We start from the raw sequence: 24,296 nt of genomic DNA, 5'->3' as shown, positions 1-24,296 counted from the left end.
TCAAATGCCTTTGCATCATTAGTAAAACACAAATAGACATTCTATTGATATTCTAACCTTTCAGCTGAGAACCATTTAACAGCAGTGATATCTCAGGTGCAACTGCCTCTTCCAAATCCAACTTGAACTTCTGGAAACTATCTGTAGATGTCTTGCTTCAGCTATTTTTTTGTATAATCTTCTTTAATTTCATGTGGTATTTTTAAGAGACTGGGCTTTATGAAGAAGAATATGGCATCAGAATGGAAGAGGAGGTAGAGTCATCAACAACCTGCATTTTGCAGATGACACAACCTGGCTGCTGAATGTTAGGAAGATTTGAAATACATGCTTCAGAAAATCAAAGACTATAACTATTTTTGGGTTTATTGTTTTTTTATATTGGTTTGCTTATGACGTTTGTATCCATTGTGTTTCACACTATTTTTATTGACAAAAATCATTCTTATCTATTAATCATTTTCTTATACTAGTTTTTTACAAAATTAGAACACAATGTTTTTCAAATCAGATTCTTCCAATTTCCCTCATCCCCCATCAAATTGTACAATCCCATGATTATTGCACCCCCCTCCAGTACATCCTCATGTGCATCCTTGTGCTTCCCCCCCCCCTTGGATTCTCATTCTACAAGAATGGTTTTATACACTATTGGTCCTTGTAAGTCTGAGTCAATTCACTCGGCATAATGTTCTCCAGTCCCTCCCAAGCTAGGTAACAATTTACAAAATCATTGCTCCTGCATGCTGCATAGTATTCCACTGTGTGAATGTACCATAATTTCTCAATCCATTCAATTGTGGTTGGACATCTGGGCTGTTTACATGTTCTTGCAATGGTGAGTAATGCTGCTATGAACATTGGTATACAAATATCTTTTTGTGCCTCAGTTCTCATTTTCTAAGTGAATATTTCAAGCAATGGAATATCTGGGATATAAGGAATTTCTATGTTCATCATTTTGAAGAAGCACCAAACTGCCTTCCAGAATGGTTGTACCATTTTCACAGTCCCATTAACAATGCATAAAAGGTCCTATCTCCCCACATCCTCTCCAACATTTATTACCTGCTGTCTTGTTAAACTTTGCCAGTGTTACTGAGTGAGATGATATCTCTTGCAATGGTGAATAATGCTGCTTTGAACATTAGTATACAAATACCATTTGTAAAGACTACAGCTGTTGATATAGATTACAGCTCAACATGAAGAAAACAAAAATTCTTGTCACTGGACTGATAGACAACTTCATGATAGTTGAAGAAAATAGTAAAGTTATTAATGATTTAATCTTGTTTGAGTGTACAATTAAGATATTTAGTACCATCACTAAATAAATCAAAAGACATATTGTGTTGAGGAAATCTGCTTTCAAGGACCTCTCTAAAGTGCTAAAGAGCAATGATGTCAGTTTAAAGACTAAGATGCACCAGATTTAAAATATAGTCTTTTTAATCACTATCTGGAAGCTGGACAATTAATAAGGATACCAGAAGAAGAATTGATGCCTTTGAGTTATGGTTTTGGAGAAGAGTGCTGAAAACCCCATAGACTGCCAAAACAACAAACATGTCTTGAAGAAACTAAAACCAGGGTGCTTTGAGAGGCAATAATGGTAAAACTTTTTCTCACATATTTTGGGCATGTTGTTAGGAGGGAACATTACTTGGGAAAAGACATTATGCTTGGAAAGGTGGAGGGTCAAAGAAAGAGAGAAAGACCTTCAAAGAGATGGATTGAGCCAGTAACTGTAACAATGTCAGAAATGACTGAGATGTTATAAGATAGGACTGGGTTCAGATCTGTTGTTCTCTATGAGTTGTACATGACTTGATGGCACCTAATAACAACAGTAACATTAATTTCATGACAAATACTGATATTTTTCTGTAACCAGAAAAGCACTCCCCATTGTGTTTAATCAGTGGTTGGAATTGCAACACTATGAACAAAAGCTTTGGATCCTGTTCTATCTTGTGCCATCCTCACACTTCCTAAGACACAAGGGCTCATCGCAGCAGCCACCACGTCAACCTACCTGGTCGAGGGTCTTCTAATCAGTTTGTCTCAAAAAACTTGTTGCTATTTGATCTGACCAATTAATAACTGACCTCCAGCTATTGCCAAGTCTGTGAATTATAGAGGAGGAGATTGCCCATCTTTCTCCCTGTGGTGTGCTGGGTGTTTCAAAGAGCCAGCACTGTGTAAGAATTACAATCTCCCCCATATCCTTGCCAGCATGTGTTACATGCACTTTCTTTATGTGATTTTTCTCTAATAAATTTTATGTGATTTTTAAAATCTAGATTCTTCTCTCCTCTGGGCCAGGAGCTCTGGTGGCTTAATAGTAAGGGATTGCACTGCCAATTCAAAACATACATAGTTCCAATCCACTAGCTGTTCCTCAGGAGAAATATGGGCAGTTTCTTCTTGTGTGATTTACCATCTCCAAAAACTCACTGCAGGGTCAGCTGTGGGTCGCTTCTGACTTGACGGTACTCAACAACTACAACAATCTTGACCATGACACCTTGATCATGCTATAATTTTAACAACTTTCACATTTTATTATTGAGTCACTAGCTGTATTTCTGGTGGGACTGAAAATTTTTTCAGGTGAAAGACTTTCTTTTTCTTTGTATTTTCAAGAGTCTTGTAAGTAAAATATACGTACTAGATTATTATTGAATAAACAAGGAGCTGAATACTTTAAAATATTTTTTCCTTAGTTTGCTCACTTAGTCAACTATTCATTCATTCACTGAATAAGTGTTCCTTGAACATTTAATATACTAAAAATATTGTGAAGATTACAAAACAAATGAAAAAGTTTGTTTTTAAGAAATTTTGTATTTTCCTTTTCATGGGAAAAAGAGACACAATTGAGAAAGTACATAGAATAACATTTATGCTTTAAGTGAGAAGATAGTAGGTAGACCTCAAATCAAACTGTCTCCTTTCTGTTGAATTTAGAAGTTTGCAAAGAACCTTGAAATAAGAAAGTTGTCCCGTACCAGCAAGTTAGAATCAATTCATAGCTGACCCTCCAGTGGGCTTTCTGAAGCAATAAAGGGCACAGGAGGAGATTGTCTATCTCTCTCTCAAGGATTCAAATTTAGTGCCTTTTGCTTTGGCAGTGCAAGTCCTTACCACTCAGCCACGAGGGCTCTGGAATAGAGTCTGAGTATTACCTGATTTACTGAAATTTGCCAACTCCCGGGGGATAAAGATGTGGCTTCCCAAAAGAGTGTTTCTAGAAGTTGGTCTAGAAGTCCTCCATGCAATATTGTTCTTAGGTGCCATCAAGCCCACTACAATTCACAGTGACCCTACTAACAGGAGTTGTGCCCTATTCTGTACTATTCTCATGATCTCAGATGTAAAAGAAATAAAAGCCCAGAAATCAATTGGAAAGAGAGACAGGGAGGAAGAGGAACAGAGGAAGGGGTCGGGGGAGGGGAGACAGAGAGGAAAAAACCTGATTAGAACCCATGGTATGTTTTAAAACCTCACCCTAACTCTCTCCACCTGTAGGGGGAAAAACAGCCAATGAAATAAAGAACCAAACATAAATTTACATGTCAACATGGTGCTCTGTTGGTGAAGTGTGTAAAGAGTTGTGTTTTTAAAACCTGAGGTATGTGATTTGAGTTTGAGAGAGAGATAGGTCTTCTCTTTCTGTGACTCTATACCTTTAGCTGCATCATGGTTTTTTTGTAATCCAGAGGGCACGTGATTCGAGGCCACCAGCTGCTCCATGGGAAAAGGATGGGCACTCTCCTCCTGTGCAATTAACTGCCTTTGAAAACCCTTTCGAGGGTCAGCTGTGGGTTGGTTCTGACGCTACAGTACACAACAGCAACAAAAAATTCCAACTGACAACATGTCCAAGAATGTGTGACGAAGTTTGACCATTCTTGCCTCCAAGGAACTCTCTGTTTGCACTTCCTCCAAAGAATGCTTGTATCATCTTTCGGCAGTCCATGTACTCTTCTCTTTATTATAGATAAACTGAATAATTGTACTGAGTCATCTCTCTGTTTGATGCAAGAAGATCTCTAAATTAAGGAAATTGAGGAATAGAATGTCTTTGTTTTTCCATGTGTTAATCCAGGAGACTGATGATTTTTCATCTACCAACTCTAGTCTGCTCTGGCAGAGGTTTCTGTGCCTCGCTTCATTCTCCCCAGGGCTGCCCTCCATGGTAACTCAGCAGCAAATGTAACTCCTACTAATGGCCAGAGACTAACTATTTATTGTATGGTAACATTTAATCATTTGAAATTTTGTGCAAAATAGAATTCAATCAGACATCATTTAAGCTCTTATTGCAAACAGTAAACAGGTTAAAAGGAATTGAGTATAAGGATATTCAAGCAAAGATATAAACCCACTTAATTAGATAATTTTTAAAGAATTAAACAGAACTACCAAAAATTATACTTGTTAAAACATGACATTTATTTTTCTTATATATTTTTTTTTACATTGATGGTGAGTGTATTGACATTTTTCCTCTTTCTTTAGGACTGAATAACTAGTGACTACATTAAGAAACTGACATAATTACAAAGTATTGATTTCTATGCCATCTTACATTTACAGGGAAGAATGTTTGTTTTTTTTAAAATGTACATACAAGACTACACACTCTGTATTTCCCCTGTTCACTGGCAAGGGCATGCTGGACATCCTGGATAGAAGATATTTGATCATTTTTTAGCTCACAAATGTCAGCTAACCTATCAGTGAGTATGAAGATTCATCATCAGATATAATTTCCACACTGGCTCCTATGGCCCCAGGGTAATCACATTCTCTTTGCACGCTGCCTTTATTCAAGATTATGGGAAAGGAAGTTGAAGCCCAGGAAAAGTGATTAGACTTCAGGTTCCAGCTGGTTGTGGCTGTCATGTGCGTTAAAGCGATTGTCATGTTCTGTGCACTCAGGGACCTGAAAAGAAAATAACATGAAGGCACTTTAAAATCCCTTCTCATCCCTTCTCCCATCTCCCCTGGCTCTGTCCAAAGTTAGCACGAAAAAAAACGTCTCTTTTGTTTGTTGAAAGTATTACCTAAGCTTAAAAGGATGGGGATTAAAAACTGCTTCAGGTGGGGAAAAGAACTAAAATATTTATCCCACCCACCTTGAATACATTCCCCAAACCTGCTCTCCCTGAAATTCCTGTTCAACACGCTCAAGCATCTGTTAGCTTTGCAGGGAAAAAAATGGAAGGACCGGGGAGGACTTGGAGGGCAGAAGGAGACTGATGTCTTGTTGCTTATAGATGTTGTGGTGGTTAGGTGCCTATGAACAGCAGATTGGAAAGTTGGCCTATGCGGAGACAGTGAAGATGGTACTGCTTGCTCATAGAACATCTGTAAAAGTGCGGGCCTCTTTATAGGTCTTCCCTGAGACTCTGCAACATGGCCTATTCTTTTTTTGCCTACCTTTATATTAGATATAAAATCTTATACAATGGGCTCAAGTATTCCTGGTATTTCTATGATTAGCTTTCCTATTGTTCTGAGAAATGGAAGGCCATTTACCACCTGAATTCTGTTTTGCCTTCATCTAGTTCCCGCATTAAGGGAGTTCTGGTAGTCCAGTAGGTAAAGGAGTTGTTCTGCCAATCCAAAAGCAAGCAATTAAAATAAGGCATCTGCAACTGAGGAGAAAGATGGGCAATCTCCTCTTGTAAGATTTATGTCCTCTGAAAACTCAGGTTCAGCTGTGAGTTGGTTTTGACTCAGCTACACGGAGTGGATGAGGGAGTTTCTGCTTTGGCAAGTAACATAATTTTTTATTTAGTCAGGCCTGGGAACATGCCTCAGTTTTTATAAATATGGAATTCATTCCATTTCATCACACGAATTTCACACAAATATTTGGCTTGAGGTGAGTAAAACTTTTAATAGTGGGGTCACCATTTATGCCTTTGTTTAAAATGCTGTGCCAATTGCTTAAATTGTTGCTACCAGATCTATTCTGACCTCTGGTGACCTTACGTATGGCAGAATGGACTGTGCTTCATAGGATTTTCAAAGGTTCCTTTTTTGGAAGTAATTCTCCAGGACTTTCTTCCAATGCTCCTTTGGGGCCAACTTTTCAGTTAGTAGCTATCACTGAACTGTTCATGTCACCCAGAGACTTAAGGACACTGTTCTTTACCTCCCAATAAACAGAGTCGTCATAGCAGTTCTGATCCGTTGGCTGTTCCCAGATGGGTAACTTTAGAATTAAACCTGTGAAAATGTGGGACAGTGGAAGGATGGGTTAGGTTGCTGAAAAGGAAAATGGCATCACACCTTAATTAACATACAATTAGAAGCTCATCTTGAGATAACTTGGTTACTTTATGGTTAGCAGTTTAGAATATTGCAGTATTTGTCAATTTCCGTATTTATTATTTCTTATTCTCAGGGCACGGGGTACAGTAAAACGTTTCTTTCAAATGCTGACCTGTAATCAGCCCTCCAACAATCGCTGTTCCGATAGAAGAGCCCAGTGCTGCTGCCTGCATGGCCATGGTAGATCTAGGAAAAGAGTGGGGGAAAAAACGTGTTTTATTATTTTTTTTTCCTTGACACTGGAAAGCTAACCTCACTAAGAGTATGAATGCCTGCCATCTTCTGGCCACAGTGCAGTATTACATACCAAATGTAAATCTTATTTTTCTTACATTTTTATTTTTTTTAAACTTTTGAGCCATATTTAAAAAAAAAATCCTCAAAGTATATAACATTTAACCAAGAACCACACTTAACATTAGATTTAGAAATGACCACAAAATCTTCCTTAGGAAGAGTATATTTAATACCAGGTTCTGATCCCCTTTTGGATTCATTTATTAAGTTCTGCCAGCTTCACTTACAGATACAAAAAATAAGGTAATATCCAAAACAAAGTTATGTTACTATCTCTCCTCACCCTATTTCAATATAAACAATTATTTTAGTCACTACACAGGCTTTATAAGAATAATACGCTCCAGAACATATTGCAGAGAATATATTAAAGTATGCATAAAGATATGAAAGTAAATCTTTGTCATATTAGACGTCACAATGTTAAAATAAAATTAGCGTTTTATTTTAGAAACGAAAGTAAATCTTTACTATATTAGAAATCACTCTTATGTTGTTATGTGCCTTGTTGTATAGCTATAGTAATTTCTCTAAATTCATAGAGTTTTCAGAGGAAGCACACTTTTTAGGAAGCAGATGTCCCTCCTGCTTCCAAAACTATTTTAATCTGGGAGCTCCACCAAACACTGTTCACCATGGGTAACCATTATGGCATTTGACAAAACAGTGTCACAGTGTTTAGCATCACTAACTCTGCACAGCAAATTGGCAGACCAGTGCTATACTACTCAGAAGAATGTTAAAAGGAGGCCTGAGGGGGCCCAACTCCCTTTTAAATAAAAGGCCAAATTCAATTAGCTCTCACACAGTTGTGGAAACAAACAGTCCACGCCTGAGCCTTAACCAAAGTCCAGTAAAAATAGCTCACAAGTGAAAGAATATGTTAAAAATAGTGAACTTGTGTGAATATACCACAGCTTCTCTACCCATTCGTTTGTTGATTCACACAATGGAATATTATGCTGCATTGAAAAACAAGGAACTCATGCAAAAGTATTCAAAATGGGTGACCCTGGAAGACATTATGCTGAGTGAGGTATTTCAGTCTCAAAGGGACAAATGCTATATGGTACCACTGTTGTAGAATGAGGCTGACATTGGGGTGGGGGTAAGACTGAGAAAAACTGGATGAAATATGTTTATGGCATTGAAGTCTTTTGGGGAGAGAATAGTTTAAAAGTATTATATTTTAGAGCATTATGTTTATCGTAAGAGTACGGAATGAGGGTTGCAGCGTGGATTATATTTGGGGTTGGGGGTGTAGTTGGGGGATGTGTGTGGGGGATTGTGTACCAATAAGGGAGTTTTTCTTCTGCTTTTGAAGAAGAGGAGCAAAGGGGGGGGTGAGAAGAAGGGGGGGGGCGGGGAGAAGGGTGCAACAATGAATGAATGGGATTCCAAAATCTCTATAGATGTTCATTGAAATGAAAAGTAAATAAATAAATTTTTAAAAATACTCCATATATTCAAGGATGATGGAAATGAGTCAATGTATTTAGATGTTTTAATAATGTAAAATTCTGTAGCTCTTCCACAGAGAAAAATTAGCTTACACCAAATGGTTTATATTTCAGTTTTAAAGTTTATTTTGTAATAAATGCTACAATAAAAATGGAAAAATGAAAGATGTTAAAAAAAAGAAAGGAGAGATGAATTCAAGTCACTTTCTCTGACTTTTTTTTATGCCAATAAAATCACCAATTTTTTTTAAATTAAAAAAAAATAGTGAACTTGTGTAAATATGTTATCTCTTATTGCCATCAAGCCAGATCTGATTTAGAGTTAACCCTCCTGTGGGTTTTCAGGGGCTGTAAATAGCTTAGGAGAAGAATGTCCCTCTTTCTTCCATGGAGTAATTGGTGGGCTCAAACCACCTCCCTTCATGTTGGTAGTACAACTCCCTTACCAACTGGATCACCAGAACTCCTCCAAGATGCTGTGTGAGGAACAAAAGAACCAGGAATGAAAGAATTTGCTTTTATATTCCACAGCGTCTCACTCATCACAGAGGGCTAATAAATAGTTGTTGAAAGGCTGAATCAGCAAGTAAAGGAGAATAGAGAGTTGGACAGTTTGCTGTGTTTTAGTCCCAGCTCATTATTCAAATAACAGAATGTGTTAAACGCTGATATTTTTTTGAGTTAAGGAATTTTATTTTTTATTGTAGAAAAAATTGTGTATGGAGAACAAGTGAAGGGAAAAAAGTTTAAAATTTTACAAACCCTACCTCTATAAACATACACATCTACTTTTAAAAAAATACCTAGCAAATACTGTTTTTATAAAAACACCTAATACTGCTTTTCACATTAGATCATGTCTTCAGTGTCCCTTTAATCCAGTAACTAAATCAGTATTATCATTTTAATTGCTTTATAATATTGCACTACACAAACACATGATTTTAGTCTTATTGGTTGACTATTAAGGTTGTTTTCAATATTTCACACACTAAAAATTTCTTGAGACTATATCATCTCATTAATATACTAGTGAACTTGTTCAATTATTTTTCAAAAAGAAATTCTATCTAGAAATGAATTCTTGGGTAGTAATTAAAAGTACTTAAGTACTTTTATAGTACTTTTCCATATAAAAACAGGTATGCCAATCAATATTCCCATGTCTCTAATTTAGCCAACATTTAGTATTATTAAAGGAGCTCTCGTGGTCTAACGGGTAAGGAGTTGCACTGCCAACCCAAAGGCAAACAGTTTCAGTCTACTAGTGACTCTGGGAAGAAAGATAAGCAGTTTCCTTCTGTGACTTACAACCCCGGAAAACCCACTGGAGGGTCAGCTGTGCGTTTTAACTGGATGACAATTAATTGCGTTTGAGTCAAGTCAGTGTTATTTATGATTTAACCTCCATCAATTTGTAAATGAATAACTGGTATCTTAGAGCTTTAATTTGTGTTTCTCTGACTAGAGAGTTTTTGTCTCTTATGTATTCCTTTATTTAACTAGACTATTTGTGTCTTTAGATAAGGATTTCCTAAGGCCTTTATAAGATATTAGTATTTTTTACAAAAGTGTTAATAAAATCAAAGAGATTTGTAAAATAATGGATTAAACAAACTTGTGGGCAGCAGTATTGGAAGCAAGCTGTCCCTCAATAATCTAACTTTCTCTCGCTCTATGCTTACCAAGAAATCTTGCATTTAAGAAATCTGAACAGTTTTGTGACTAAATACCCGGCTTCAGACACGTGTATATTTTACCTGCAGGGATGAGCCTTCTAAATTTTGTTTGACTCCCTGAGGAGAGATTATCTGTTCAAGTTCTAGACTTCAGCCATGGAATTACCCAAAGTCTTCCTAGCCAGAGAGAACCAGCCTCTGGGAACCAGACAAATGAGTTTTATTGTATCTCTGGAATTGGTTTGGGCATGCTGCTTAAGAATTTTCATCACCACTTAGAATATTTGCATAATGTGTGTACATAATAACGTTTAGGAGTTGAGCTCCTACACATGCCTTCTTGTTTATTGAAATTTATTTCTTGTTTATTGTTTATTGTTTGGTTTATTAAAATACTTTAGCGTTTCCTCTCAACCACTTGTTAACTCTCAGTGAAAGCAAAAGGAAAGTATGGATATTTCTCAGTGAGATTGTCCTCCACGTTTACAAAAGGGTTACAGAATGAAAATAAAATCAAGAAATGGGCCAAAGGTACATGGAGAAGATGAAGCAAACTTGCTGTTCAGTAGAAAGTACGTTGAAGTGAGTTTTTCCTAGTACTTTTTGCTATGAATTCCAGTGTGGTTAACTTTAAACTGCTCCAGTTGAAGTTAAGAGACTTCTTTTTCAAATTAATCAGGTTTCCAGTTGTTTATTTTTTAACTTTTTTACTATTTTTTTTATTTTGTATTGGTTATTTTACACAGTTTGTGTGCATTGTTTTCTACATTGGATCTTTTAATCAGGTGCATTTCCAGTGACTTTTTCTAAGCACACATTCACCTTTCATGCTTCTTCACAATTTCAATTTGCTTTAAAAATGGAATGGATTCCTGAATAGCCTGGACTTCATGTTCTTTCTAGATTTATTGATTGGATAACTTGTGTGTAAAAATGCTTCTATCTTATTGTATTAAAGAATAACTGATCACTTCACCAAAGAAGACATTTAAATGCCTAACAAGCACATGAAGAAATGTTCAAAATCCCTAGCTCTAAGAGAGATGAAAATCAAAACAATTATGAGATATCATCTCACCCCTGTAAGAATAGGAAAATTTAATAGAACAGAAAGCAACAAATGCCACTCAAGCAGAAATATGCACACCTATATGTTAATCGTGGCTTTGTTCACAATAGCAAGGAGTTGGAAACAACCTAAGTGCCCATCAGCAAATGAATGGATAGAGAAGCTATGGTATAGTCACACAATGGAATACTCTGCTGCATTGAAAAACAAGGAAATCATGCAATATTATTCAAAATGGGTGACCCTGGAAGACATTATGCTGAGTGAAATATCTCAGTCACAAAAGGACAAATACTGCATAGTGCCACTGTTGTAAAACAGGACTGACATTGGAGTTGGGAGGAGACTGAGAAAGATGGGATAAGTAATGTATACTGCACGGAAACAGATGAGGGAGAAAATTGTTTAAAAGGGATATATGATTAGGTAATATTGTAATGATAGGAGTCCAGAATGAAAGCTGCATAGTGGAGTGGACCTCGGGGGAGGAATTATATAACAATGAAAGAATTTTTCTTTTACTTTTCAAAGAGAAGAGTGTACTGGGGTGGGGGAGGAGTGGGCAGGGAGAAGAGGGCAACAATGAATGGATAGAAATCCAAAATCTCTGTAAATTTTCATTAAAATTAATAATAATAAAAAACAAACAAAGAACAACTGATCAACTTATGGCTTAATCACTCACATTCTCCTGGGCTTGACTGGTAGTTTTTGCTCTTTTTATTGGTTAACTAAATGTTTATTCTCCTCCCCACCTCTCTTTAGTCTGTATCCCTAAATGGGAAAAATCTAAAGCTGGTAGAAGTAGAAGGAATCTTAGAGTGGCTTAGAGAATAAATAGTCAAATAGTCCAAGCTATTCCTTTTATAAAAGAGAAAACTGGGAACCAGAGGGGTTGACAGACTTGTCAAAGACAATTTAAATAGTAGCTGACTTGGCCTGGAAGAAAACTCTCCCATCACCAGATGCCTCAAAAAGTGAGAGACAGCACTGCTGGACCTTGAAGTCAAGAGTACAATTCTTCCACTCACGTGTCAGATACACCCAGGGCCACCGCTACAATGCCAGCCAGTCCTCCCATGATGCCGGGTAAGCCATGAAGGTTGTGGACCCCACATGTATCTTGAATCCTTAGTTTAGATGCAAAAAATGGCTAAAATGGTGGGGGGAAAAATAAGAAGGTTCATTCATTTGAAAGAGATGCAGAGCTCCTTAACAGAAAGTAAAATGAGAGTGCAGGAATAATTAGATGTGCAGCCGAGTTCTCCCATCCCTGCTGCTCACCCAGTTCAGCTAAAGAATCTAAACACACTGGTAGCAAAACTGCCTTTTGCAGTCTTTTAATGGTTAGAGATGTGAAGGCGATTTACGCCAGGTCCCTCTTTTTCTTGCTTTGTTAGGGCATCTTAAATTCCCTTTAAAAAGCTCCACATCTTTAATTATACATCCAACAACAACAACAAAACCCAAGCAGGTATCAATGAAACTACCCATCCCTCCTTGGAAAGCTACACAAGTGCTTTACACACAGATATTCAGCTCATACTAAGTTATAAATAACTGTCTAATTCTTTCCTGAGCATAGAGGAAACCTCTTGAACACCAAGATAAAACTCTGAAAGCAAAGGACTCCCATACATTGGGAGATGCTTACAAAAGGAAACCTCAGGGATGTACTCTGCTCATAGAAGGTGGGAAAACAGGAAGGAGAGCATTCAATGCTTGACCTGGAGGGACTTCAATACGTACAGTCAGAAACTTAAACCCAATCACAGAGATGATTCCTGCAACGCCACCGATGATCATAGAGCCAAATGGATTGATCGCCATGTCTGCGCAAGTGCCCACAGCAACCCCTCCAGCAAGGGTTGCATTCTGAATGTGAACCTGTGGAGGACAGAGGCATGGATGAGATGAGGAGTTAAAGAAGGAACCAGAACTGGAGCCAGAAAAAACACGGGAGAAGAATGGAGACTTCAATGAGACTACCATGTTGTGTTCTCAGCTTAAAGAACTGCTGGGTTTTTTCTTATTTTTTTTAAAGAGGGGCCATTATATTTACAGAAAGTCTCCTCAACCCTCCAGCCCAAACAGTTGGCATTTGAAAACCTTTCTTTACAAGATTGTTTGATAGTGGTTATCAGTCTAATGAGAGAGAAGGGAGAAAATCAAAAGAACAAGTTTGTGCATGAGGCTGGGGTAGACACAGAGCAAATATTCAGCTGCATTTTCCTTACTTAGGACACTTATATGGTTTTCAGGGCTGAAAAGGGGACAATGAGTCTGTCTGATGTATATCCTATACAGTGAGCTACTTCTCAATATTCAGAAAGAGGAGGTAGATATTTTATACCAGAGAGAGCTTCTTTCTCAATTGTTTCTGTACTACGGAAGGGGCAGGAAGAACAACTGATTTCCACTAGCCAGATTTCATCAGTAAAATGATATTCTGTTATAACTGAGGAAGAGAGGTTATTCGTACTTTTAAAAAGGAGCTAATGAGCAATATAGATACCTGATTTTTGGTTTTCATTTGTCTCTCGAGTCAATTTTGTATTGAATTGAAATACATTCCTTAAATGAATTGTTGTTAATATTATCACTACAGTTATGATACCCTTTTCTTCTCCTAGGCTGAAAAAAACAAGTAACTGATCTGACAATCACACTACCTTCACTGTTATTTTTCCAACTTTAAGTCAAGAATCCCAGAATATCAATGTGACCTCAAAACATTAATTTGGGTGGTAGACACACATATGTGTTTGTGTGTGTGTATAAACTTTGATTTTGTTTTTCACTTACATGAAAACCTCAGAATCACACCAGTGTTCATATATTCCTCAACCCGTTTCCCCTAATAGTAAATCTTATGTAGCCATAGAACTAGGACGTTTACGTTAGCAATGCTTTTAAGCTGAAAACCTAATTAGAATTTTGGCTGCTTATATTCTTTTTTTAACTTTTCTTGATCCTACTCGTGATTCCACCCTGTATTCAGTTATTTCTTTAGGAAAAATATTTGTAGGAGAGAGGATAGATTCCGTTGGAACTATTACATTATATATTTTTTTTCTAGTTAAGAAACAGAAGATTCCTTTTTCTTAAGAGATATTCTCTAAGAACTTGGAAGTAGTTAGTGGTATCACTAAATAAATCTAGAAAGTTTGATTATTTTTTTTTAAAGACTATTATTTCCCACTAAAGGAGCTCTAGTGGCCTAACTCATAGGAAGTTTCACTGATAACTCAAAGATGGGGGCCTCTCTGGTGGTCCACATCCACTAGCAGAGTCTTGGGAGAAATATAGACAATCTCCACCTTTGAGGATTACAGGCTCAGAAACCCACTTGGGGGTCAGGTGTTACAACAACAATGAGTAAATGCTCCCAACTGAACTCATTGTTCTCAAGTCAGAATAGACTCATTGCCGACTCTCCAGTGGGTTTTCCTGAGGTGATGAATACTCATCTCTCTCTTTTGGGGCCACTAGTGGGTTTGACTGACAGAGATGCTCTGCTTTGGGTTAACAAGGCAGCTCCTTAAAGACTGTATCACCACAGCTCTATAACGCTTGAGTGAGGAGTGAGTGATTTTTTTTCACTAGGATGTTAATTCCTTGAGAACATTTTGTAGTTACCTCAATGTAAATTTAATGGATAAATAAATAAATGGATACATACTTTTTAAAAAATTTTCAAAATATTTCTTCAAGTTATGATATTTTTCAATTTGTCCCGGTATGTCAGCAGTAATACAGAAGTGATTCAGTGAAGTGACTGTCAGCATTCTTAAATGAAATGTCTCTGGGAGTTAATATGATACATACCATATCCAGTTTACCACGATGGGTAACAAGGCTGGAGAAGGCGTATGCTGTGAGCACGCAGGCAGCGAGAGAGAAGTAGGTGTTGACAATGGCCCTGTACTGCTTGTCTCCAGGCTCAGCGATAGCAGAATTAAAGCTCGGCCAAAACATCCATAAGAAAAGAGTCCCTGTAGCAAACCACAGAAGAGGATGTTGTTTGAGAACGTGAAAGACAGTCCAAGGGATCCAAGGTGCCTCAGTGTTATGCAGATGATACCTATCACTGTAGAAGCCACTGCTTTTCGATTTAATTATCGAAAAGTAACAAATCTATAAGGAAGAACGAAGCCTTTGAATTGTGATGTGGCAAAGAATGCAGCCCTGGATATCCTCACCAGGTAGTGCCAAGAAATCTGGAGAACAGATACTTGGCAAACTGAAAAAGATCGATGTTTATTCCCATTCCCCCCAAAAAGGTAATTCAACAGAGTGTGAAAATTAGTTAATAATATCACTAATATAACATGTAAGCAAAATCTTTCAGGAGATTATGTAAAGACCACTAAAATAGCATATCAACAGAGAACTGTCAGAAATACAAACTTGAGTTAGGAAGAGGTTATGGCACCAGGGATATCATTGCCAACGTCAGATGGATTTTGGCTGAAAGAAATAGTACCAGAAGGATGTCTGTTTGGTTTTATTGATTATGCAAAGACATTTGACTGTATGAATCACAAAAAATATGTTGCTGACTTTGAGAAGAATGGGAGCCACAGAACACTTGATTGTGCTCATGAGAAAACTAGATCTAGACCAGGAAGCTGTTATCTGAACAAAACAAGGGAACAGTACATGGTTCAAAATCAAGAATGAAATGTGTCAGGGATATATCTTTTCACTATACCTTTTAAATCTATATGAGGAACAGATCATTAAGGAGGCTGGACTTTATGAAGAAGAATGTGGCATCAACCACCTGCATTATGCAGATGATACTATCTTGCTCACCAAAACTGAGACTTGTAATTTCATTGGTGGAATTCTTCTTTGCCTGCATTCACTTTCTAGCCAAGTAAACTCAAGCACAGCCACCACCTGCCTGTCAATTGTCTTGTGTGTTGCTGTAACTCTTAAGAGCTTTTAGTAAATAAAGACCAGGAAGAAGAACCTGGCAACTGACTTCTATAAAATTAGCCAATAAAAACCCTATGGATCACACAGTCTGATTCTGTTATGCATGGAGTTGCTATAAATTGGGAAATGACTCCCAGGCAGCTAAGAGCAACAAGATCCTAAGAGAAAGGAAGAACAGAGAACCCACTTAAGCACATATCGCCTTCAAGGGCATTCCCCTGGAATGTCTTCACATTTATGGAGTTAATCCTTATGTCTACCCAAATAAACAAGAATTAGGCAAGTTCATTTCTACTCACCAATCATTGCAAACAAGTCTGAGTGGTACACAGATTCTTCATTTTCATGCCCTCTTCTTAGGCCAGAGCGATACAAGACACCTGCTACAGCCAAGCCAAAGTAGGCCCCAAAAGCGTGGATGGTCATTGATGCTCCAATATCAGAGGCCTAGGAACAAAGAACATCATTCTTATAAACAGAAGTTAAAGTGAGGCTTTCCACAGGAGGACCATCAAAGAAAGAACTGCATTGTTGGTTGCAAATGTGGAGAGAGAGTAAAACAAAAATACAGGCTTTGACCCAAACATGACTGGCTTTGAGTCCTCATTCTGGTGATGTGAATTTGTGTTAATTGTTAAATGTCTCTCAATCTCAGATTATCCATTAGAGTTTTGGTAATGTAGTCTATATAGGGAGTTGAGCTGCTAACTCAAAGGCTGTACTGTGAGAAAAAGTATTTGGTAATGACATGTCTGATAAGGGACTTACATCTAGAATTTATAAAGTACTCGAGTACCACAACAAGATAAAGATAAATAACCCAATTGAAAAATGGTCACAGGATAGGAACAGAAACTTCACCAAAGAAGACATTCAGATGGCCAACAAACACAAGAAGAAATGTTCAAAATCCTTAGCTCTAAGAGAGATGCAAATCAAAACAACTAAGAGATATCATCTCACCCCAGTAAGAATAGCAAAATTTAACAGAGCCGCAAACAACAAATGTTGGCGAGTTTGCAGAGAAACTGAAACCCTTATTCATTGTTGGTGAAAGTGTAAAATGGTGCAACCACTATGGAAGGCTGTATGGAGCTTTCTCAAAAAGTTGCAAATGACCCAGAAATTCCTTTACTGGGAATAAACCCTAAAGAAACCATAACTGCCACCCAGGCAGATATACGCACACCCATGTTTATTGAGGCTTTGTTCACAATAGCAAAGAGTTGGGAACAACCTAAGTGCCCATGGTATATTCACACAATGGAATACTACGCTGCATTGAAAAACAAGGAACTCATGCAATATTATTCAAAATGGGTGACCTTGGACGACATTATGCTGAGTGAAATATATCAGTTACAAAAAAGACAAATATTGCACAGTGCCACTGTTGTGGAACCAGACTGACATCAGGGTTGGGGTAAGACTGAGAAAAATTGGATAAATTAGGTATACTGCATTGAAACAGATGAGGGAGACATCAGTTTAAAAATGATATGTGATTGGTTATTATGGTTATGACAAGAGTCCAGAATGAAAGTTGCATAGTGGAGTGCACTTGGGGGGAGTAGGGGGATTGTATACCAATGACATAAGTTTTCTTTTACTTTTCAAAGAGAGGAACAAACTGGGGGAGGGGGTGGCAGGGAGAAAATTGCAACAATGAATGAATGGAAATCCAAAATCTCTGTAAACATTCATTAAAATTAATTTTTAAAAAATGCACCAGTGGGACTGAGGTTGAGTGATGGAAAATCTCCTATGCAAGTTGCTGTCTCAGAAACCCAAAGGAGGCTCAGCCATGTGTCAGTTCTGACTCAATGACAACGAGAGAGAGAAAGAGAGACAGAGAGAGACAGAGCGCGTGAGGACAAGGGCGTTATTAGTTATCTAAGGAGCTCTAAGAGTACAGGGAAGGTCAAAAATTTTAATCCACCAGCTGCTCCATGGGAGCAGGACAAGCATTCTCTTCCTGTGAAAATTTATAGCCTCAAAAACGTCAGAGAGATTCACTGTGAGTTGGAACTGATTCCCCCTATCTGACATAGTAGTCAAATTTAGGTTGGGACCATGTTTGTAAAATGTTAAAGTCCTTCTTGGGTCATCAGTATACTTTGGGTTGCATTTCCACAGTGGTAATGTCTTTGGTATAATAGAAAATATTATGTACAGCACTTGATGCTTAATGATGGTATTTGCATTCACTCGACATAGCATGACTAAATTCACGTAATTGCAAATCAAAGACATGAAATATTAAAAAGTTTTCCTCATTTCTTTTCCACTTTGCTGAGTAAAGCCATGAGAATCAACTGATGGCTAGAATTAATTTAACGAAAGATATTTTAATTCTCCTCAATATGTAGGATTGGCTCAGCTGTGTGTGTGTCTGTGTGTGTGTGTGTGTTTACACTTTTTGCCTCCTGGGGAGTGTTTCATGCTCTGTGCTTATTAAAGCAGAGAAATGATAGAAATTTACCTCAGATTTTTCAATTTGCTCCAATCTCCTTTTTCCTTTTGTGATGAGAAATGGACAGACATCTACCCTTTAGCACCCACAATCTGTTGGAATAATCCATTTCAGCAGTGTAACTCCTTCCAGTTTCCCAGCCACTATTAGCTTCTCCCCAGCTTGGGAAATCTTGCTTTGTTTTATCATGAAAAGTTATTTCAAAAGAGTGGAAGGCCAAAATTAGCCATCTTTGGACTTTAAAAATAACATATGTTTGTATCTTCTCTTAAATTCTCATATGTTGTTGTTATGTGCCATCGGGTTGCTTGCAACTCATAGGGACCCTACGTACAACAGCTCTGAAGCCTGCCCTATCTATCCTGAGCCAGTCTCACTGTCTCAGACATACCTATCCCCATAGTCCCAGTTACTGTATCAATTCATCTCATTCAGGGTCTTCCTTTCCTGTGTTGTCCCTCCACCCTTCTGAGCATGATGTCCTTCTCCAATGACTGGTCCCTCCTGGCCATGTGTCCAAAGTGTGTGAGATGGAGCTTTTAAATCCTTGAGCCCAAGGGGAAACCTGATTTCACTCTCTCCAACAGAGACCTGTTTTTTCTCCTGGCGGTTCAATACTCTTCTCCAGCACCACAACTCAAAGACATTGATTTTTCTTCTCTCATCCTTAGTTAATGTCCAGCTCTCTGATGCATAGCAAGTAACTGTGGAGATCATGACCTCGATCAGGTGCACCTTAGTCTCTAGACTGAAATCAGTGCTCTTTAGCACTTTGGAGAAGTCCCTGACATCAGGCTTCCCCAGTGCAAGTCATCTTTTGAATTCCTGATAACTGATGCCAAGAGTGTTGATTGCTGAGCTTAGCAAGCTGGAATTGTTAACCCCAATCTCTTTTCCCTCTTTTGTGGGTCCAATGGTGAGAATCTTTGTCTTCTTGATTTTGAGCTTTCATCCATATTGAAGACTACAGTTCTTGACCTTCTGCAACAAGTGTTTCAGGTCCTTCTCAGTTTCAACAAGCAAGGTTGTATCATCTGCATAAAGTAGGCTGTTGATGAGACTTCTTCCAATCCTGATGCCTGTTCTTCCTCATTAAGCCCAGCCTCCTGAATTATCTGTTCTGCATATAGATTGAAAAGATATGAAGACAGGACACATCTGTGATGCACTCTTCCTGCTTTTGAACAGTGCAGTATTTCTCTGCTCTGTTCTGATGACTACTTCCTGGTCCAAGTATAGGTTTTGTACAAGCACAATCAAGTGTTCTGGGATTCCCATTCTCATCAAGATTAATCACAATTTGTTGTGATCCACACAGTCAAATGCCTTTACACAGTCGATGAAACACAGACAGATATCTCTCTGGTACTCTTTGCTTTCTGCCGAGATCCATCTGACATTGGCTATAATGTTTCTAGTGCCATGGCTTCTCTAAATCCAGCTTGTTTTTCTGGTGGCTCTCTGTCAATGTACTGTTCCAATCATTTCTAGATAATCTTCAGCAAGATATTACTTGTGTGTGACATGAGTGATATAGTATGATCATTTCCACATTGCCGGGTCACCTTTTTTTTTTTGAATGGGAATAAACATGGCTCTCTTCCAGACAGCTGGCCAGGTTTTCCTCCAGATTTCTTGGCACAACCTGGTGAGCACATCCCGGGGAGCATCTATATGTTGAAATATGTCAATTATAATTCCATCAATTCCTGGGGCTGTATTTTTTTGCCAAGTCTTTCAGAACAGCCTGAACTTCCTCCTTCATCAACATTGCCTCTTGATCATATGTTCTTTCTTGAAATTGTTCTGTGTCAGCAAATTTTTTTGGTGTAGTGACTCTATATATTCCTTGTATCTTCTTTTTATACTTCCTAGATCGTTCAATACTCTTAAATATTACATACTTAATACATACAATAGCATCCTTAAGTATTACAACTCGAGGGTTGAATTTGTTCTCTCAGCTTAAAGAATGCTGAGCAAGTTTGGACCTTTTGGTTTTCAGATCTAGTTCTAACACATTTAATTATAGTACTTTGCTTTATCTTCTCGTGCTTTATAAATAGGAAATGATTATTGTAGAAAATACAGTGTAATGAAAGGATTTATGAGATTAGGAAAGTCTGAGCTTGAATCCAGGTTTAGGAAAGTCTATGATTATCTAGATAAATGGTAATAACAGTAAAATTTACAGTCCAGTGTTGTGAAGAAGACATAAACAATATTTATAAAATTTTTCATATACAATAAACCCTCTATAAATTATGGTTAATTTTTACTATTTGCTGTGGAGTCACTATCACCAGACATGGAGTTCTAATGTTAGAAATAAGGGTTTACCCTTATGTGGAGTGGGCACTTACTATGTACTTGGCTGGAACCAATATCTAAAGCATAAATCCTTTATTCCTTACCTTAAATATTTCACCAACAAGATATTCATTGCCAGCAAAGATAGTAATCTCTATAATAGTCATGATGAGCAATTGGATTGGGCTTGTTTTTCCCAAGACAGCTCCAAAAGAAATCAAAACTGTAGCTGTACTGAAGTCTGCATTTATCATGCTGAGGGGAAAAGAAGAAAAAAAAAGATTAACAATAAATTATTGAATACAATGAAGGACCATGTATATCCCAAATGAAATGAGATGCTGTAATAAGCTATTAATCAACTGAATCTGTTTCAATTCATGGCAAGCTTGCATCTTTAAGACCTGTGCTCCAGAATTTTCAGTGGATGAATTTTTGGAAGTAGATCGATCTCTTCTGAAGCAACTTTGAGTGGACTTGAACCTCTAACTTTCTCCTTAGTAGTGAAGCACATTAAGCACATTTGCACTAACCATGGACTCTGAAATGGACTGCATATCATCTTACCCAGAGTTCAAGGCTTTTCTCTTCACCAGTATCCCACTTTACCAGTGTCCCACTAGGTATATTGTCCAGGCCTACACGTATTGTCCCTAATGTACTTACTTCTTTTCTCTTCCTCTCACTATCTCATTCCATTGTTCTAATAATTTCTTTGTGTTTACTCACCTTTTCATAGTGTTATATTTTAGGGTTTTATTACGTTTTTGTCTCTCTGATAAGTGGATTATCTTCTGGAGCAGTAGTTTACCCTTGTACAACAAAGAGATCATGTGTTTGCATTTAAAGTACATAAATAAAAGACATAAACAATAAAAAAAAAAGTACAATCTTAGGAATTAATAGAGGATCCCCACCCCCAACCCCCCGGCCCCTTTGTAGCTGAGAAGGAAGAAATAATACTTTGATCAAGAGAATTAGTTATTCACCGATCTGAAGGTGTGACTTAGCTGGTAGAATCAGGCATTGCTTTGGACCCTTTTATTCCAACAATCTTTCTTTACCAAAGAGAGGTAACTTTCCAGGCAGTTCAGACCTCATGACAAGCGACGAAGCGAAGCAACCATTGCTTTGAAACATCATAAGTTACTGAAAACTAAGAGATGCTTACCTTTTGATACCTATGTGAATTTTCTCCCCATGGCTGTGAAGGAGCCCTTGTGCTATTGTTCCCCACTGAAGGCCTAGAGCAGCGATAATGAAATTGAAGCCAACACTACCGAAGCCATACTTCTTCAGGAAGGTCATGAGGAAGCCGAACCCAATGAATATCATTACATGTACATCTTGGAACACTGGAAAAGAGCAGAGGACAAACAAATCTGTGTTGAGGGAACAGACAAAGAAGGAGACGGTGTTTCACTGTTGTCACCATCTGCTGTAGAGTTAGTTAGCGCTACACTCATGGCGGCTGCATGCACAGTGGAGCAAAATGCTTCCCTGCCTTATGCCCTCCTCCTGACTGCAAATCACATCATTCTGATATTTGTATTTTCAGTGCCTGATTTTGAAGCCGATTACCAGGTCTTTTTTCCTAGTCTATTTTAGTCTGAAAGCTAAAATCGATTCAATGTTATAGCAATGTACAAGTGTCCACTGAAAAATGAATGGTGGCTGCAAACAAGATTCATTGGCTAGGAATCAAATCCAAATCTGCCATATGGAAGCTAACAATTCTGTCAGTGAATGGCTGCTGCCCACTAAGAAGGTTGTTGTTGTGTATCATAGAGTTGGAACCAACTCATAGCTGACCCTCCAGCAGTTTTCAGAGGCAGTTAATTGAATGGGAGGAGATTGTCCATCCTTCTCCCATGGAGCAGTTGGTGACCTCAACCTGCACAGCTTCCTGCCATTAGGCCACCAGAGCTCACTAAGAGGTTTATTGTGGTTGTTATGTGGCATCAAGTAGCTTGTGACACATAGCAACCCTGTGTACAACAGCCCTGAAATCTGCTCTATCCTGTGCCAACTTTACTGTCTCTGACACACCTACCCTCATTACCTTAGTCACTATATCAATCCATCTCATTAATGGTCTCCCTCTCATTCTCTGTCCCTCTACCTTTCCAAGCATGATGTCCCTCTCCAAGGACTAATCTCTCCTTGCAACATGCCCAAAGTATGTCAGATGAAGCTTCAGAATCCTTGACTCCAAGGAGCAGAGTGATTTCACTCTCTCTAGTACAAACTTGTTTGTTCTCCTTGCAGTCTGTGGAATATTCAAAACTCTTCTCCAAACTACAGCTCAAAGGCATAAATTCTCTTTCTGTCATTCCTAGTAATTGTCCAGCTCTCTGATGCATAAGAAGCAATTGTGAAGACTATAGCCTGGGTCAGGCACACCTTAGTCTCCAGATTGACATCATTGCTCTTCATTATTCTGGAGAGATCCCTGACAGCCGACTTTCCCCAATGCAATTTGTCTTAGTCAATCAAATTTTATTACATTTACAAAATGCTCTTTTCTTGTCTAATACACTGCAAAAAGAGAACATTATTCAGTATGACATTTTGAGCCATGGGCTTTGTTACTCTTGCCACATGGCTAGGTTGTTGTTATATACTGTTAAGTTGGAACCAACTCATAGGTGATGCTCCAGCAAATTTTCAGGAGCAGGAAATTACATGAGAGGAGATTGCCCATATTTTTCCTGCACATCAGCTGTTGGTGGATTCAAACAGTGTGTCTTTGGATTAGCAGCACAACTCCTCACCAACAAGCCATCAGATCTCCCTACAAGACTGTGTCGTGGTTGTTAAGTGCCATTGATGCAATTATGACTCATAAAAGCTCTGGTAACAGTGGATCTGAACCCTGCCCTTGTCTGTGTCATCTTCAAAATCTCTAACACACTTAAGTTCCCCATTACAGCCACTGTGTCAATCTATTTCATTGATCATCATTCTCTTCTTCATTGGCCTTTCACCTTTCCAAGAATGATATCCTTTTTCAAGGACTGATCTTTCCTAACAATATGTCCAAACTATATCAGACAAAATTTCCCTATCTTTGCCTCCAAGGAACACCCTGGCACACTAGTTTGTTCTTCTGGCAGTCATTTCCAGCACCACAACTCAAAGACATCAATTCTTCCGTCATCCTTATTTATTGTTCAACCTCCAGATGCATGACAAGTGATTGAAAAGACTATGGCTTGAGTAGGGCACACCTTATTCTTTAAACTGACATATTTGCTCTTCAGCACTTTTGAAAGGCTCCTGATAGCAGATTTTACTAATACATCTTTTTTTCCAATTATATTTAATTGATGTACATTGTGTTTAATACAATCATTCATGTTGTTGTTGTTGTTGTTATGTGACGTCAAGTCAGAACCGACCTGTAGCTGACCCTCCAGTATGTTTTCAAAGGCAGCTAATCATACAGGAGGAGGTCACCCATCCTTCTTCTGTGGAGCAACTGGTGGATTTGAACCCATGTCTTTGAAACTGCAGCACAGTTGTTTAGCACTAAGACACCAGAGCTCCTTTCCATCATTCATATGCATTGTATTTATATAATCATTATTAATCTTTTATTATCCCATGTTTTGGATTCTCCATTGTATTTCTCCTATTCCTTCACCCCTCTGTCCACCCACTAACCTCTGCTATCCTATTGCTTTCCAGTCTTCCCTTTTATCACTTCCTTC

General features: G+C 38.1%; 1 protein-coding gene across 1 annotated transcript in view; it reads right to left on the bottom strand.

Annotated features, from left to right (window-relative positions):
* Nucleotides 1-4,879: 4,879 nt before the first annotated feature.
* The window catches only part of RHAG (Rh-associated glycoprotein), a 34,137-nt gene continuing 14,720 nt past the window's right edge, over nt 4,880-24,296 (bottom strand). Inside the window, exons 2-10 of the mRNA XM_006881921.1 lie at nt 21,755-21,938; nt 20,688-20,838; nt 16,100-16,247; nt 14,685-14,851; nt 12,606-12,743; nt 11,888-12,009; nt 6,464-6,537; nt 6,173-6,246; nt 4,880-4,954 (exon numbers count right to left, since the gene is read on the bottom strand). Coding sequence (XP_006881983.1) covers nt 4,880-4,954; nt 6,173-6,246; nt 6,464-6,537; nt 11,888-12,009; nt 12,606-12,743; nt 14,685-14,851; nt 16,100-16,247; nt 20,688-20,838; nt 21,755-21,938 — 1,133 coding nt within the window. The remainder of the gene's footprint in view (nt 4,955-6,172; nt 6,247-6,463; nt 6,538-11,887; nt 12,010-12,605; nt 12,744-14,684; nt 14,852-16,099; nt 16,248-20,687; nt 20,839-21,754; nt 21,939-24,296) is intronic.

The sequence above is a fragment of the Elephantulus edwardii genome, unplaced genomic scaffold (genome assembly GCF_000299155.1).
Source record: "Elephantulus edwardii isolate Elephantulus edwardi_28Jun2011 unplaced genomic scaffold, EleEdw1.0 scaffold00017, whole genome shotgun sequence".
Taxonomy (NCBI): domain Eukaryota; kingdom Metazoa; phylum Chordata; class Mammalia; order Macroscelidea; family Macroscelididae; genus Elephantulus; species Elephantulus edwardii.
This window is presented reverse-complemented; position numbering and strand designations above follow the sequence as displayed.